Source organism: Mycteria americana, chromosome 3 (genome assembly GCF_035582795.1).
Source record: "Mycteria americana isolate JAX WOST 10 ecotype Jacksonville Zoo and Gardens chromosome 3, USCA_MyAme_1.0, whole genome shotgun sequence".
Lineage (NCBI taxonomy): Eukaryota > Metazoa > Chordata > Aves > Ciconiiformes > Ciconiidae > Mycteria > Mycteria americana.
Genome location: NC_134367.1, coordinates 6,727,099 through 6,745,814, shown reverse-complemented (window position 1 = coordinate 6,745,814; position 18,716 = coordinate 6,727,099). Strand labels below are relative to the sequence as shown.

Here is an 18,716-nt window from a genome sequence, read left to right as displayed (position 1 = left end):
CAAGTGCTTGGGTTAATCTGGAAAGCCACACCAGTGGCTGGGACATCACTTGCACATGATCAAAATACACAAATAGAAAGAGACTTGTTAATAAATCCAAAATAGAATGGAGAACCCAAACCATTATATAAAAAATAATTTTATTTTATTTTAGTTGGGAATCGGGGAGTGCTGAATACCAAGTAAGCTAAAGCACCAAACATCAGGTTGTTTAAATTATGTTCTCTTAACCTGGGAGTCAGGAAGGTGAATTCATTAATGCGTGGGATGTCAGGCTGGGAATTTGTAGCATCAGCCTATCTCTAGCTGCGAGAATTGTGGCTTAGGTGTAATTATATATGATCATTCTTTGTAGCATACTGGTTTAGCAGAGATCATGCGGTCTACGTAACATGAGCTCTCACTACAGCCTGTGGCTATTAAATCTTTGCGGAAAAGTGGCGTGAAGTGGTTGGGATAATTAATGAGAGTTATGCAGTATGAGGATACTGGATGTGAGAAGTAATGAGAACCTAATGCACACCACGGATAAGCCCAAGCTGGTGTTCCTCCCAGGAGGATTTACAGCCAGGGTCATGCAACAATTTCAGACTTCAAGTGATGCCATCGCTTGGCTATGTCGTTGCCGTGTTTCCTGCCCTGACAGAGGTGGTGAGATAGCACTGGTAACAGAGTCTGTAGCCTTTAAATAGCTAAATGATTTTTTTTTGCTGATAGTGGAAAAGTTACTGAAGAAAACAAGATTTGTAATTTCTTGGTTTAGCGTGTTTCTCAATTCTTGCATGTAAATGATTAGACACAATGATACATCTGTCTGTTTGTTTCTAAGATTGTGATACCCTCTGCTGGCAAATATGTGGATATATAAAGCAAGCAGCTTTACACTCGGGGCTGAAACATCCCCTTAACAAAATAGGTTTCCTTCTATCAAGACAGTTTCCTCTTACAAATGCAACGTCATCAAAAGAGCAGTGTTTCATAGTAACCTATCGATTTTTGACAAAGTTTTCATGGAAAAAATTATGTTTCTTCTGGATGAGTTAAAATTACTTTGAAGTAAAATGCTTTAACGCTACAGAGAAAAACAGTACTTTTTTTTCTGGGTTCATGCAGTACTTCATTAGCCACACACCGTTATGTTTTATGCCTGGCACAGAGGCAGGTGATAACCTTCTTCTGTAAGTCTGTATGGCAATATGTTATTGATCATGATTCATTTACTTACCAAAGGTATTTGGCAGCTAGGCTGCCCTGATTTAATAGTTCCCTGAATTTCTGATTCTTTTTTTCCATCTTTGTTTTCCTAACTTTTCTGTCTTATAATATAAAAATGTTGAAAGGTTTGGAACGGGCTGGTGAGGGCTGTAAGCCCAGAAGCAAACATGCTCATGCCATATCAAAGTCCCACCACTTTTAAGCTTCTTGAAAGGGAAGGAATTGATTCCAGATTCTCAGGATGTGGCAAGCTGTGTTTAAAGAAAGTGTGTGCATTTATTATTTCAAGTCAGTTCAATTACAACGGGCTTGAGTCCTTCCACCCCCCATGTCACTTGATAATTTTATAACAGGCCTCTCTGAAGGAGTCATCTCCTCATCGCAGGATTAGACCTGTGCCTCTCTTCGATAGCACAACTGGGTTATTCAGTCCTCCAGCCGCTGCCACCAGGCTTCACCGCTTGTGCTTCAAATGACAAATGCTCATTCACACAAGAACAGGAGCCTTGGGAGAGTTGAGTGGCAGTAGTCTTAAGAATTATTTACTGGATGCTCTTGCTCAAGTTTTCAGGGCCAATTTGAGAGGTTTTGGTTGCTTAGTGATTGTTTAATATCTAGAAGGAGATCTTGTCTGAGCACAGGAAAGTAAACCAAGATCTCGTGAGTTTACTTTGGTTCCTTTGGTTGATGCTGAGCAAGTCACTCAAGCTCTGTACAGTAACTAGGGTAGCAACAATTTCTGTATTCATTGGAGGAGCATGAAATTTAATTAACTGGAATGCTGTGTACATATTCGGTATCCTGCTTATTATTTTTTCTTGCGAGACTGTATACTGCAAACCAAGGGGACAACCTATAGTAACCACCCATTAAGTGTCCCACCTAAAATTGTAAGTTCCTTGGCTCATAGAATGAGCCCTTTGATTTCATTTATGAGTTTAAAAAGTTGTTCTTGAATTGAGTTCTTAGGGGGCACCAGCTCCAGTGTGGGTGGGCGCATTCATTAGTGGTACGGAAGGATATTTCACTGTACGGCTCTTCAGAAGGCGCTGAGCCGGGAGACCACCAACATGATTTCATGCAGAGGAATTTCCAGCCGTCTGACCAGAGGACTCCGCTTGTCTGGTTTGAATTTACATCAAGAGGCCAAAAATAAAAGCGCATTTAAATCATTAACTTACATGTGATTAAATGCCATTCACCTCTTTCAGTAGCTACATCACACTTTGTGGTGAAGTGCGTGAGGTGGGAAATGTCTCTCTTCATGTGCTGTGTGTGTATGTATACAGTAGATATGCACAGGCACATATAGGCCTGGAATTAAAACTGGCCTACATCAGTTTTAGGCAGCTTTCACTCTGGGGAGTTACTCCTGCTGAGAAGACAGTCAGACCCACAGTATCGGTACATGCACAGGCTGGACGGCGTGCTCTAATCCTTTCTAGAAGCCATCGCCTACCTCCTACCTCCTTAAATAAGCAGAAAATTAGTTCACTCCAAATCCCTACATAGAATATTTACAGTAATAACAGCTCTGTGGGGCAGACCCTTTGTGGCACCTGAGCTGGTGTACATAGCCGGGATAGGAGCTGCTTGACGTTGTGGGTCAGCCTGGGTCATCCTGACAAGCGTGGTCCGGTCTGGTCTCCAGCAGCAGGTCGGTGCAGGAGGGCAAAACATCTGTCCCCAAAGCATCTCCGTGCTTGGTGGGGAAGGGCTGGAGGTCACCTCTCTTCCTTTCAGCCTGGCTTCTCACATCCAAAGGGGTCAGATTATAACAGTAAACATGACACAGCTTGTCCTGAGTCTTCGATCCTTCTGGCCTATTCTGTCCTAAAGGCTTCACCCTGTGCCCAGCAAAGTTCCTGGCAAAGCTCCTCTTGACTTTAACGGAGCAAGTTTAAAAAGCTGTTTGGATGCCCTTGAATCGATGAGGAGTTTCCTGTGACAGGGATCTTGGATCAGGCTCTAATTCAGGACCAGCATTAATGCTTTACACCTTCTACATAGATTTTCAAAGTGCCATGTAAATATATACGTATATATATACATGTATGTGGGTGATGTCTGTGTATCAACTTGCTGTTAAAATTTTTCCTTCTTCCTCTGTAGTTGCAGAATTTGCCTTTTCCACTACAAAACCCCACACGTGTCAAGGCCCAGCACGAGCTACAATTTGTCTTATGCTGTGACAATATTAAGTTTTCTCTGTCATGCAACCAGGAAGGACTAGAAATAGCTTTTAAAATTGTTTTAGAGAAAAGGACTTGCTTTGTGATGGAACATATCAGGATGACAGATCTTTAACTTTGGCATTTTGAAGCACAAAAAAGCTATTTCAGAACGTTTTAAACAAGTTTTTATGGCTCCCTGTGAGCTGAGTACTGTTGGGCTTGTGGTAGCTGAAGTGCCTGGCAGCTTTACAAAACCAGCCCTAGCATAAAAAATACCCAGTCTTTAAAACATATGTAAAATAGCTTTTCTGCAACATTTGTGGCACATAAAGTATCAAATACATGTTGGTGAGTGTGATATAAAGCTTTTATTGCCATTCATTTGGGATGACCCATATAACTCATTCATGATATGTTAATAAAACTGTTCTCCGCTCTCTCTTTAAAAAAACACACATATAAAGACCACTAAAATAGTGGTGATAGCTGTGTGCTAACTTGTTAAGTAGTGCCACAAGTTGCATTTATCATCCGTCTGAAATTGCTTTATCTGCTTTCTGCCCAGTAATCAAAGACTGATTCTAAAATGCTCAGAAACAGCAGTTTGCAAAATAAGTTTGCTTGAGAAAGAACTTTTTGAAAGTTCTCCTCAAAATCATGCTGGCTGGAGGCCCAGAGCCATCAATATTCTGTCTGGTACCAGTGACAGCTTTAAGGGCCAATATCTTTTGACCTGCCAAAACTAAGAACTGAAATTTTGTGCCATTGGAAGGAAGAGGTTTTCAGTTTTCTAAAATGATAACAAACCATCATCTTAACCTTGGAAATATGTACCTTACTAGAGAATGTTTCTGAACTTTCCTATCATTTAGTTTTTTTCCTTCTTCTAAGACCTTGCTAATTAAGATATGAAGATTTCCTGATAGAAACGTGAAAAATACTACTTGAAAACAATACAAAACTAAAAATAAAACTCTGTGTAAGTAACTCCAAATGCGATCAGACTGCAAGCCCTCCAAGGCAGGGACTTGGTATGCCTCGTAGCAGTCTTAGATGCAGCCATTCTGGGAACAGTAAATATTTACAATTAATGTACTAGCAGCCATAGTTTTCTGACTCATCTGTGCTGAAGTAACTTTGAAACCATAGCATACCATAGGGAGGGAGAGAAAAAAAAGAAAGAATATATATATTTATATAAGTTCAAGACAGAGAATACGCAAAACCCTAAAAACCAGTTGACAATATATACTGCAGTCAGCGGGGTTAATGATATGCTCAAATTAAGGCATGTTCTCAAGCCTTTGCTGAATCAGAGCCTATATGCACAGGCCAGGCCTAGACTAAAATACTTGCAACGGGAACAGTAGTTGGCAGATGCTCTTTTTTAAGAGGGAATTATTTCCCCTGTGTGTTTGAATATTCCTCCAAGTGCTGCTGGCTTTACTAGGATGCTTTGTTCTGTTTCCCAGCCGAGCTCCCATGCTCGCACACAGGAGCAGTAGCACAGCTGGAAGTGGATTAGAGCAATCTGGCGGCAGTAGTCCTGGGAGGAATTAAGTGCCTCGCTGCTGGAATGGGAGGCCTAAATTACATTATTATTTAGAATTGAGTTTTAACTTCATTGCTCCATGGTTTTGCACTGGCGGGTAACTCCCCTCGTTGCAATATACTTGGTGCATCTTAAATATGTTCCCCACAGCAAGGACTTAGATGAAGTTATGGCCTTACTCAGTAAAGTGTCCAAATGTTATGTAAGCAAATGTCCAGATTTAAGCACCCAATTGGTCTTATTGTCCTGAGACGATTGTTCACAGCCTTATACTTAGCAATTGTAGAGCAAGCTATCACATGGTACAGAGCCCAGTGACTGGCTCTTGGAAGTCAGTTTGCAAAACTGTTGGTGACTTCAAAGGGAGAAGTATTGGCCCAGAATCTGTTTTTCCCAAAACATACTTTTTGTTTTATGCATGCAAATGTTCTTCATAAAATAACAGGGAAGAGAAGAATGAGACATAACTGAAAATCAGTGTTGCTAATTTTCTTTATTAGATCAGATCTTAAATAGTTGACCTTTAGCTTGAAAACAATGCTGGGAATAAGGTGACTAAATGGGAATTGGAGACATAATTTTTTTCTAAATATCCTGATTCTTCTGATTGCAGAAAAAAAAATCAGAATTTAATGGAGTTTGAGGCTAGGAGTAACTTTGGATTATTTACTACGATCTCCTGCAAATCACATCCCAGTCAGTTTTGCCCATTGACCAAATGTTATTATTTTGTCCTTTAGAGTATAAGTTATTTTGCATCAGAGCAGAGAACAGGAGAAAGAAATAGCTCTTCGATGCACAATGCACCTCTAAGGGAGGGGGGTGGAATTTACTGGAAGATAGATGCCCAGCTGATGGCAATAGCTGGTCCATATTATGCACTGCAGAGGAAGGTGAATCATGGTGATTCAGCCAGTCAAAGCTGAAAAACAAGCATTTCCTGGACATTAACCTGGAATCAGGATGACTGTGAACATGTGAGGAAGGCATTTACTCAGCAGCTTTCTGCACCACTCCAAGGCATTGGTCCAACTGTTACCGTCTCTAGAAGAGAATGACCAGATGGCCATGGATAAGCCCCATAACACATCTGATTAATTGCCTATCAGGAGAAAAGATACTGTGATCTTTGAAAGCATCTTAGGACTTGGAGCATGAAATTAAATTACAGTCATTGTCTTAATGTTGAGTAGCAAATTCTCTGTGACATTGAGGGTGGTACAGGCAACCTACCTCGGTCCTTGTTCCAAGACCTAAAAGATGGTATTAGGAACTTTAAGGTGCCATGACCTGCCCATGCGACTCTGTCCCCCTCCAGCCCAGTTTCTCCCATTTCTGCCAGAACTGGATTAAAGCCTGCCTTTTCTTAGTCTCTTTATAAACATCCCAAAAAGTAAGTCCACCTCCCCTCCCTCCTTGTTTGTTCCTTAAATTGCTTTGGCAATGTGGAAACTGAATTTTTCCAACTTCCAACCATTAGACCTTTTCATGCCTTTGTCAGCAAGGCTGAAGAGCTTCCTCACGCTTCCCAGATGTTTTGTGCATGGGCGAGCACCTGTGCACGCTGGCCTCTCAGCCTTCTCTCCGATAAACTGAACAAATAGACTCTTCACACCTGACATTTTGAGGCTTGTTTCCAGTCCTTGAGGGTCATATTATTGTTCTCCTTTGACTTCTTGCTCAAATTTTCAAAGCCTTTTTTAACTGGGGACACCAGAACTGGGAAAAATGTTCTTAATACTTGTCACAACAGTACCGTTGCAACAGAAGGAATATGACCTTTCTACTAATACTTGAAAATTTTTCATACATCCAGACATAATTATACTCTTTTTGCTTCTGCTCTTTTCAGGGAGGTTAAGTTGAAGCATAATCACGATGATCCCTAAGTCATTTCATGGGGCTTGAAACAAAAAATCTCAAAAGCAGAGAAACAATGGAAAAGAATTAAGATGTGAGTCATTTGTAAATCTCAATGTCTCATGTTTTTTTGTATCTGAGTAACAATTTTTGAACACAAAGGGCAGAAAATACTGGAAACATTAAAATAAAACAGTTTGAGACTGAGATTTGCTAAGTGAACTGAAGGATTTGGGAACTCAGTAAGCTTTAAAACTTCATCCTCAGGTGCTGCTAGCTAGGCATTGCTATGTTTCCCTCTCACATCTTCACTCCACCACTGCTGAAGTAAAATTATTTAGTTGAAATTGGTGGAGTGCAATTAGGATTATCCTGGTGTAAACAAAAGCGGACTTTATTCCTCTACATCCCTGGGACTGAAAGAAATTGGTATTAAAGATGCAAGCACCATCAGCCTGTAGAGGAACAATCTTCTTTGCTTAAATATTAGAACACAAGGGGTCCCCACAGCACTGTCACTAAAGCCCGTTTGCACTCTCTACCAGAAGCTAACTTTATTCTTATTTTAATACAGAAAGATGTAGTTAGTTTTTCTTTGTTAGTCCCAGAATCATCTTTTTTGCTCTTTGGTAGTAAAACAAAACTTTAAACTCCAAATAAACACACAGCATCCTAAAAATCAAGATATTGGCGTGATAATCTCATACTATAAATATGTGGGTTTATAATCTGCAGGGCTTGATGGTGGGTTTTTTTCAGGTTTCTGATGCAAATCAGCTGCTGCTTGTCTGCAGTTGGTTTAGGGACACCTGCACAAGACTAGCATCGCAGAGGTCAGGATTAGGCGCTCTAGGGACGTGCTCTAGAAATGATGCTTGTCACTTACATGCTGCTACAGAGTTACGATGATTTGTGAAATGCAAGTTAGGTACTGTTCTTCCTGGGGCACTTGTAGGCCAGTAGTTTTACATTCACTTGCTTCCTGCCCTCAGGGTCGCTTGGACTCCTAAGAGACTTGGAAATGAACCCTTCTTCTGGTGTCATTCGAACACCTGGGTTTTCTTCTTTAAAACAGCATTTGAAGGTGCTCCAATTGCATTCTTCATTATAAAGTTACAAGTATTACATTTATTTCTTGCATCCGCTGTAAAACTGAATACGAAAAGGGAAGGAAGAAACCTGAGTTTTTAGTCTAAAACTAGAAACAAGTCAAAACAAATGTCCTAGATGCTTGAAAATAATATGTCTAATTTTCTTTTTAAAGACATTATTGATTCACCTATTTCACTGGGTTTAATTTGAGAGTAGGACAGATGGTAACACAAAAATAGGATGAAGCCTCTTTTTTTGTTATATTTACAATTTATCCCCCTCAACCGGAAACATAAGTCCACGGCTGGTGCATTACTGCTTTTACCAATGTAAAGTTTGTGGCTGAAGAGTGCTATTATCCTTATTTTGTATATAGGAAGTTGGAAGGCAGAGAATTTAAATCTTTTATATAAGGCCATGTATAAAAGCTTGGGAAGAAGAGACTCAGGTCTCCTAAATCCAGGTAAACTCTTAACCCTTGGATCATTGTGCTCTGGCTTAGGAAAGGGTATCTGGGGAATCAAGGTCTCAGTCTCTCTGAGGCTGAGACATACCTTCTGTGGACTTTTTGAGACAGGTCTGTCAAAATATCCCAGACTTTTGGGATGAAGCTCTAATCAATCAATCCACACCATCAAGGCTTTGTAGATGGGGTGCGGAGGGAAGGGAAGAAGGGTGATAGGGGAGGGATCATGTCCCGTAAGTTTGTCTAAAAGTTACACATTAGTCATTCAAAAATCCTGGCTTCTTTTGTGATCAATGGAGAGGAGCATAAGTTCATTTCTAAAGGGCAGTTTGATTTTTCTTAAAATATGGATCTAAAGCTGGGTGAACTTCCTTTAGAGGTGCCTGTCTTTCATTGCTATCTATAAAGGAGACTTGGACAACTAGGTTGGGCTAATTACCTAACACTTAGATGGCTAAAGTTAGACAAGGTGAGCCTTATCCATAAGTAAATCAATAGATTTTTGATGAGTCTGGGTTTCTAAGGTTGCTTTGGGTATCTAATGTCTATATTTCAGCTCCACGTTCCTCTGACTCCTGGCTGAAGTGCTCCTGGAGTTTAGCACCTCTGTTTCTCTCACTGGACATACACAGAACATATGTGCCAACATATATGGAAAATACGTACCTATTTATGCCTGGTTTAGACCATGTCTGAAAGGCAGCCTATGACCAAAGTTGTGTGGCTGTTTGGATGTGTGCACCTGTGTCCGTGTGACTTCTCCCACTCCTGGTGTTATGCTCACCTGAACGCTGACCAGGAGTAAAAATCCCTTCTCAAGTCCCAGGTCTGACTTAACTGGAGGATGAATACGAACCCCTGTCCCCTAAGGGAAACCCGTAACCAGGAAAGTAGAGTTGAGGAATAAGAGACACTAATCTATCTCTCTTCTGTGTACACAGCTAGGTATTCGTTGATTCATTAAGTGAGTAGAAACAGGCAGATCACAACTTTTCAGCATGGGCATTTACCTTTATTGTGGGAACATGCTCAAGTCTCTGTTCCAGTGAACATTGAATTATTTATCTAGAGTGGAGCATCTTTAATAGAGGAGGTGACTCACCCCAGAAACTCCCTGTGGCCCAGAGTTAGGCATCTAAATGCCTTGGATGCATGGGAGCACACAACTTCTATCCTTCTCTGCATTTCCAATGGCTCTCTTAGTGACTGCCCACTCATTTGCCTCTCAATATAGACACTGCTCAGAGCTGGGGATTTTACAAGGCAGAAACATGCCTGGAAAGGAGGTTGCAATGCTCAAATTGGCAATGTACTTGCCATTTGGGGAGTAAGCCCTAATATTTAAGTAACTTTAAAAAAAAAACGGGAGGGATTATCCTACATCACTTAGGTGAACTGTGAAATTATATTCAAAGGGTAGGATTCATCTCGCCTAACTTCACCTCCCTGAAAGTTAGGTGTCTAGTCTGAGCTAGTCCTTTAGGCTTCATCTGTAATTCACGCAGTGAGAAGGGCATGTGTGGAGTGAGTCACGCCAGTTTAAATCAGATGTCTCAGGCAGTTGGAAGGAATTGCCCTCTGGAGATGCTTAGTACCTCTGAGCAGAGAGGGAACCTACATAACCAGCTTAGAGAAGACACCTGACTCTTAAATGGCTAAACAGAAGAAATCAAGGCAGCACTCAAATCTCAAGGGTTATATTGAAATCATAGGGGGGGAAGATAAACTGTTCAATATGTAATACAGTGGCACGCATATTGCAGTCACAGCTCCTCCATGTGAGAAGGATTAATCTATACAGATTAAAGTTACAATACTCTCTTGAGCCTGCCTGAAAAAAAATGAGCAGGGTGGAGAAAAAAGAGAGTGAAAATACGAATCCTTGGTCTTTAATCGGACTGTCAGACTAGTAGAATGATCTTGTTTTCTTACCTTAAATTGCTGTTTCTTACCTGGTTTCTCTCTCCTACCAGAAAACAGTATTGGGTCTCATATAATATCAAACTCTGTGAATCTGGAAGTGATCAGGAAAGGTGGTTTGTTTTTTTAAAGGAAAAATAAATCTCAGATTGTTTGTGTGAGACTGTGAATATTTATGTACTGTTCCCCCTTTTCCCTCATTGCGTATTTCACCAAGTTCATTTGCGTGTGTTACAGGATAAATCTTACTGGAGGGCAGTGGAAGAAAGCACTAAAAAGGAAAAGCATCAATCAGTGATCCAGGGTAGCAGCAGGCATCGTTGTTCATTTTTGTACGTGGATCATTGTTTGTTGAACTTGCCTGGGCTTGACAATTAAGAAACTTGCAGTTCTGCCGAGGTCAGTCTCAGGTAGTTTCAGATGACGGCTACAAAAGCCATTATGTTGCTGGGCTTCGATGACTTTGAAGCCTTGTTGTCACTGTGATTCAGTGGTATTCACTTATGAAGAGGGCCACATATATTTTACTTCAGCTTGGAGAAAATATTTTGTGACAAAACGTTTATTTGACAAAAAATGACATGGGGGGGGGGTGACTAACCTGAATTATTGACAAACGTGGGTTGAATTTGGTGAGTAGTGACTTGTTTTGAAGAGTAAAAATATTTTCTCTTAAACTTTTTGAAACAAAAGGTTATTCGCTTTTTAATTTGAAAATGACATGTTAATTTTGAAGATCACCAACTTTTTAAAAGTAATGTGAAAATGATTGAATGTCTATGCACGACTTACTTAACCAACCATCCCAAAACACGGCTTTCTTCTTGTTTGCATGTTTGTTTGGAAATCTTGAACTAGTTTTGCTCTCTTTTAATGTAAATTAAATAGTTTTTATGTTCGATTTGGCCAAAGAATCAATTGTTCTTAGTGCTTTTATTGTGCCCTCTATGCTTTGCATCTCTTCCCATAATAACTATCAAGTAAAATCCTCATCCTGCAAATGGTTCCACTCAGACACATAAAATCGGAGTCATCTCACCTAATTTTAGCTGTTTTAAATTTAGGTAGCCAGTCTGCCTATTCTCGAAAGAGGGAGAGAGAGGCTCCTCTGGTGGTAATTCAGCTTTTCCTAGGCTACTATTTTAGGATGGAATGATTTGCCTTCCAGTGGCTCCTTTAGGCCACAGAGATTGGCGTTTATGTGCTTTGTCTGCTTTGCTATTTCTTCTCATCCCAGCATTAAACAAGGAAGGAAATATTTGGAGTTCAAGGAAGGGGAAGAAGAGTCCTCGTCTGACCTCTGCAAATGCTGTGGGTGTGGGCAGTCTGAATCAGTTTTACTTTTTCCGAACCATTTTTCTTTTACTACTTTCTAGTTACTTTCCATTTTGCTTCAGCCTTATTTGACTCACAGAAAATAGAGATGGAAACGACTGATGACGCTGGAAGTTTTATGGCCGATATTATTTAGGAGGTCAGATTAACTGATTATAATAGTCCCTTTTGGCTTTAAAAACTGCTGGAGAAATCCTAACCCCACTGAATTCAACAGCAAAACTTCGATATAGCCAAAATTTCACCCTGAGTACCTAGTAATGAATCTTTGTCATCTGGCCCTCCCTTTGACTTGCAGGATTGCTCCATGCATTACATTTTCCAATGTTTTGTTCAGTTGTGGTATAAATACTTCAAGACACAAAGATTTCTCTTTGTCCCCTGGAAATAGTTGCACAGGCTAATAGTTTAAGGAAGTTGTTGCTTGAAGAGTTGAGTAACAGAGCCAAAGTCTGTTCTTGGTTGAACTGGAGTAAATATGGAATAGGTTGTTGACAATGCGAAGTTACTCCTCTTTTATGTCAGTGTAACCGAGAGCACAATTTTGCCAATTATTAACTTTTGTTACATTATTTGTATTTCTGTGCATGTCAGGATTTGTTAATCTCATTGTTCAACATCAAGTAACCTTTTGCTGAAAACAGAGCGTCATTGAGAATTAGGTATCATCAGCTAAATTGAACCTCACCCTGTGCATTTGACAGATGGTAATACATTCATTAAATGTTCTGTGGTTGCTTTGAGGTTGGAAAGTGCTATTTTTCTGGCTTCTAACTCAGGATTCTTAAGTAAAGTTGTATAAAAGCATAGTTTTGAAGGGAGAAGGAAAATCACAAAGAGCTTGTGAGGGTTTTTTTATTAATATTGTTGTTTACTACTGGGGGAATGACACGGCAGGACTGTGATTGCTGTAAGTTGTCTTTGGCTGCATAAGTAGCCCAGAGCAGAGTAGCGAAGGGTGAGAGAGATGGTTCCACCATGGATTTTGTATATACACAGGTAGAACTTCCTGGAATTTGAAGTTATATTAAATACATCACTGTGGAGGCAACGTGATGCTGGTGCCTTTGTGCTTAGTGATTTCACTGTCCAGAAGAATGGTTTCCATGAGTTCAGACATTGCAGCTGTTGCAAGGGTAACCTGATGACAGGGCTCCTCTCGCAGAGCTGATCCCATTTGGGATCTCTGAATTCATACTGAAAGTCTGCAGGGTGGGGAAGCAATTGGAGGTAGAAATTTCAAAAGCAGCAGAGAGCCACATTCTCAGGCATAGTTCCACTTGGTGTTGTAATATTGAATCCTCCACCCTGATGTTACCAAGACAATGCAAGGCTGAGATCAGACACTTCAGGACAAGTTCTCCACACAGCTGATTTAGAGGCCACCTAAACCAAGTGTAGAAGAGAAGACTCCACTGACTACAGAGGAAGCTCAGGGTGTTTAATTCAAATGTACTCATTAATTTCCTCACTTCAGGGAAGATTAATCCCACCCATTGACTTGCAATGGAGCCTCAGCTGTTATCAGCAAACCTATTTAGTTATTTCATGATGTTTCCAAGGGGATAAGTTGCCAAGGGAATTAGCTGCTTAGCCACTTCTGAAATTCATTGTGGATAGCATGTTCACAAATGGGGAATTAGTCACTTTTTAGTTAGTCACGTCTTTTTAAATGTCTTCATTTAGTCTGGTGCTGTGACTGGCATTCACGAGACCCCTGCCCTGGTGAGTGCGCACATTCCCCTATGTTCTCAGTGGAGACAATGCATAGAGTTATCCAGATTTTCACAAAATAGCCATAGTATGGGAGGTTTAGAATTAAATCTTTCTTCTGCTGGATTTGCTCAGTAATATGAACCCAGACAGCTCTTTCCGCAGCAAGAGTCCCAAAACCTTTAGAGCCGTAGGATTTTCTGAGAAGGTTATTTCTTGGTCTCTGTTCATGTTTTTTCACCTTTCACATAATGCTTAAATATCAATGAGATAAGAGAGAAAATGAGAGGTAGTTTTTCGGACTTTTAACTGTGGTGTCAGCCTTCAGTCGTGATCCACTGAATATTGAGTCATTTGTGGAAAGTGCAACAGTTCAACAAGAGAACCGTACAGATTCCCTGGTGCTCCACTGGTGGAGTGTCATCTGGCAGATCGGGGCTGACATCACATTGAAAAGGTGTTTGAAACTCAGTCTTCCACTTTCCAGGAAAATGCTCTCCCTACACTACTGGTAAAATCACAGCACTTCCCCCAAAACTTTTTGTAAGAAAGAAAAAACTGACCTGCTTTTGGTGCCTCTCTCTTCTGGGGGGTCACTGGTGAATTCAAACATAAGGTGGGTTCTTCCACCCATGCCAGCATTAGACACTTGTCTCTCTCTGAGATGTAGGGCTTAGAAGCCTCTTGCTTCAATATTTTTGAGATTCTTTTACACATCCTCCTACTTTGAGTGGGGATTTCCCTGAGCACCTTCTCAAGGAACCTAAGACTTCAGATCATATAGATGAATCTGAATATGTCAGGGCACCTAGGAATTAGGATTTGCAACATGGATATTTGTGGATAGATTTAAAAAAATGACTTAAAAAACATTGACAGGCTTTAAAAATCTGACCCTATGCACCTAAACTCCATTTGAAATGGCAATTTTAGGATCTTAATTCTCTTAGCTTTTCAAAATTCTGTTACTGTTCAGTTGGAAGAAAGACAGTTCTCCCTTGTTCACTACTCTTCTATTTTCATGGCTGTTCTGAGACACTTACTAGGATCAGAAGAGTTTTGATTAATTAAATGGGGTCATTGAGTCACAAATAGCGGTCCAGTTCTTGACCATCAGGATATGAGATGGTCCTGACCTTGTGGCGATTTCACTGGGAAATCTCAGGATCCTGTGGGTTCCAGCAGACCCTGTGAAGTAGATCACAGATGCGTTGAACCCTGAACATATGCTTATTTCTGGCCTAAAGCTGTCGTATGCAAGTGCCAAGTATGAATTCAGATAGATGTTTTTCCCACTCTCACAAATAGGCTTCACTCCAGGCATTGTTTTTGAGACAGCCATGACGCACTTTGATATATCAATAAGAGCAAAAAAACCCCAGCCCTAATAAGTTCCAGAAAAGTTACATAAACACATCTCACCTGACGCTCCTGTCTTCGTACACACACTTAACTGTGGGCCATGGGACCCATGGGGCCCATGGGGGCCCATGGGGCCAGCACGAAGCATCTCATTTAGTACTGATACTGGAAATATTGCACAGATGACTCAGAGAACTGACGATCCTACTGGGTGAAGGGGATACTGGAAAATGCTCAGCGTTAAGCCAGTTCTCTAAAATCTGAATGCGCAAAATTGAATTAAATCGCAGTAATTCAATTCCATTGTCTCTAAATGAATTCATTGTAAGAGGACATAGTCTGAGGCTTACCAAGAGAAGGGGAACTGTCTGTTCAACAGGTGTTATGGGTCAAACCAAAAAGAGATTGCTAAATCTTTTGAGTGTTGCCACATGAGGGTATATTACAAGCTATGCAGTTATTACCCTTCAGCAGAAGTTGTGTGGCGGAGCACAGCTGCAGACGATTAAAGACACCACTGCCAGGATTTGACAGCAGAATGTCAGTGTCAAAATTCAATTTGAATTGATTAAATAAGGGATGGCAACACTTTTGTTTTATGGATGGCAGCACTTCAGTCGCTTTAGATACTCTGCTTTCAGAAATAAAGTTCTTTCCCTGCCTGCTATGTTTGTTGGGGTGTTTTCAGTCGGATCGCAGTCATTTCTCCAGTCAATCAATTAAGCCAGGATTTGCCACTGTGTCTAAGAGTCAGCCACAAAAGAGCTGGTGTGGTTCCCTGGTGCTTGGCCAAGAGGCTTCAGCGGGAGCAAGACATCAGGCAGCTTAATCTGACTTCCACCACTGGCACAAGGTTTAATGGATGTTAGGGCAGCAGAGAAATCATGTTCTGTGGTGTTCGGCTCCTGCTCTCTCAATGGCCCTGTACGCACCGCCTTTCTCTCCGTGCCAAAAACACAGGGGCGGCTGACAGCAGAGCCAGCGGAGCTACCTGTGCCAGCAAGCTGCTCTACGCAGGGTGATCGCTGCAGTCTTTTGAAGCCTGCGTTGTGCTCCAGAAAAATATTTATCTCCGTAGGCCTTGTAGTGCTACACCGCCTGAGTAACTTGACGCATTGAGTAGTCTCCCCTAAGTTAAATGGCAGTAAGTTACTCAGAGATGTAAGATTTTACAGGATTAGGCCTCAAATGCTGACTCCAGGCCAGATCTGCAGCAGGTATAAATCACTGCAGGTAATTTTCACCAGCTGAAATTCTGGCCCTAAGCCCATGAGTCATGTTGTTATTTTTTCACATTGTAAATTCTTGCTGTTTCTTATTTATATTGCTTTAGCACTTTGGGGCACTTGTCAGGGGCCAGGACCCCATCATGCTTGTCACCCTTCGAACAGAGATGCAAAAGACCCTTCTTGCCCCAGAGTGTTTGCAGTTTAAATAACATGCAAACCTGCGTACAGTCATTCAGCTTTCTGTAAGTGCATTATTGCAATCAAGGTTTTCTATTATCCTGCCAGTAAAGCATAAGAACACAAATTCTGTGCCCAGGTTGATATTTTTAAGTAACAAATTTGCACTCTGCTGTATATTATGTCTAATTGGCATTTTAAGCCTAGAATTTGTTGGAGCCAGGAGTAGTGTGGGACATGGTCTTTAGTAATGGCAAAGTCTCCTCGCCGTTGTGACACCCCATTTGAGACATAAGTGCACCTAAGTTGAACCTGAAGTGAGGGAAATCTTAACAGTGGCTGAATATCTCATCTCTTTTGTGTAGTGTTGTATTTAATTATTGTTATATTACTTTCATTTCAGTTGTAGTGTGTCTTCCAGCTCCGTAGAGCTGTGGTTAGCATCTCTGGAATTATTGCTATTGCCTTTAATTACTCTGGAAGGGGTTTAAAAGTAGTAAAACTACAACTTTTTAGAGGTGAAGTCACGCTAGAAAATTCCCCTTCATTACAGTCCTACCCGGCTGCTTAGGAAAATAATATAGTGGCATACAGATCTCCAATTTACAGTGTGATGGCCTCAACAGACTAGAAGAATATCATAGGGTGTATATGTTTTATTGGTGCATCATACTGACAAGCTGTTCTTTCCTTCCATGATCTCTTTCACTGTTTTTCTTTTTTTTTTTTTGTGCTAGTCAGGAGAAGACGTGGCACAACAGTTGTCTGTGTCCCTTTTTTCCATTGCAGGATGAGCTTTACCCTCAGGCAGACCTTGCTGGGCTGCTTTGTCATCAGATTGTGTAGGCATTGGAGCACAAATTAACAACAAAGAAATGGTTCTTGGCTTTTTTTCTAGTTATTACCATAGCCATTGACAATGAGTGTTTCTGAATAATTCTTACTCTGCCCTAATCACTTGTTTGTTGCTTTTTGGCAAAGCCCTTGAAAGAGGCTTGGTGAAAGCTCTGAAGAAGCTGGATGACTATCTGAGAACCCCTCTGCCAGAGGAGATTGATGCAGACAGCACTGAAGAGGAGAAAGTGTCTAAACGCAAGTTTCTGGATGGAGATGACCTGACTCTTGCTGACTGCAACCTTCTGCCCAAACTCCATGTTGTCAAGGTAAAAGATGTCATGCGATGGTCAAAGACGCCTTATCTGACAGTGAAGTGCCCTGCTCCAACGGCCGAGTGCTAAAGCCAACATGTATTTCAGCACAGATATCTTAAGTCCTTGAAGAGCAGAGTTTGAAACACACTTTTGCTCCTCAGTATTTCCTACAGGTTAACTTAAGTAACTTTGTATTTAGTACATGGGGAAATTGTCCCATCACTAGTTAGTCGCAAAGACAATATTAAGATCTAGGTATCCCAACTCTTTATTTTTACCCTGCTGCAAGTAACAGCAGTCTTTCATATTAATTAGTTCCCATTATTCTTAAGAGAGATGTCAAAACTTTAGTCAGTTCCCACCCATTTGTAATTTAAGAGCCGCAGTCCATCTTTTTGGGGAATATTTGTTCCAGCTGGTATTTCACACAGAGAAGTTAACAAATCAAAGTCACTGCTGAGGTCTGGACCTCAGCAATGGTCATACACTGGTCGCTGGTATAGTGCAAAAGGTGTACATCATCTTGACTTCTAAATGTTGCATTTATTTAATTTATCAGATGACATGTTTCTTTAGAATAAAGCAAGTACCTGGCAGACCTTGGCAAGCAAGAAAGCTAGGAATTAAAGCCAAGTCATGCATTTAATATGACTCCATGAGCCAAAACATAAACTGAGCCTGGGAGCTGACTACACACATGCAAAAAAAAAAAAAGGGTGCATAAGAAATATCCTCACAGGTTTAGCTTTCTTTGGCTCGTCTTCATTGGTGATGTTGGAGTCAGACAATGCAAAATGAATGTGTGGCCCCTTACTGGTTCCTGTCTCCCTGGGATGAAATGAAAGAAGTCAAAAGAGAATTAAAATCTTTCTCAGACAAGCATAGCCATAGGATAATGCCTGAAAAGCATTATACAGATGGAAGAAAAGGGTAAATTATTTTTTCATTTGATGGAAGATGTGCGCTGGAAATTGTGAAAATCTTGACTTAAGTTGCCCAGCAGGTTTTGTCTTCCCCCTGTGTGTGTGAAGCATCATTGAAGGCAAGAATGCTTAATTAAATGCAGTTTAGGACAGGATTTGGACGTGCATATACCAAGTGGATCCTGGTAATAAAAACAAATCACAGTCATTTCAGAGAATATGACTGTCCTAAGAAATCTGAGATGGAAAACAGCTCTACCATGTGCTTGAAAAATAAAGGGGAGCTCTATGGCACATATGTATGTAATTTATGCCCAGGAACGATTTTATACTGTCAGAAAAATTAGAGATTGGAAGCACTCATTAAATCAGCTAATCCATCCCTTCCTATCAGCTAGTTCATTCTGTCACCACAGGATTATTCTATATGGTATATTCTTACAGGAAAACTGAAATATCCCAATCCAGCAAGCTACTTAACCAACCAACTAGCTTTAAGCACAGATTAGTCCCATTGACTTCAATGGGACTATACAGGTGCTTAAAA

General features: G+C 40.8%; 1 protein-coding gene across 2 annotated transcripts in view; it reads left to right on the top strand.

The window, feature by feature from the left end:
- CLIC5 (chloride intracellular channel 5) overlaps window positions 1-18,716 on the top strand; it is an 87,331-nt gene that overhangs the window by 64,888 nt on the left and 3,727 nt on the right. For both annotated transcript variants that reach the window (XM_075497757.1, XM_075497756.1), the window contains exon 5: window positions 17,077-17,258. In XM_075497757.1, coding sequence (XP_075353872.1) covers window positions 17,077-17,258 — 182 coding nt within the window. The remainder of the gene's footprint in view (window positions 1-17,076; window positions 17,259-18,716) is intronic.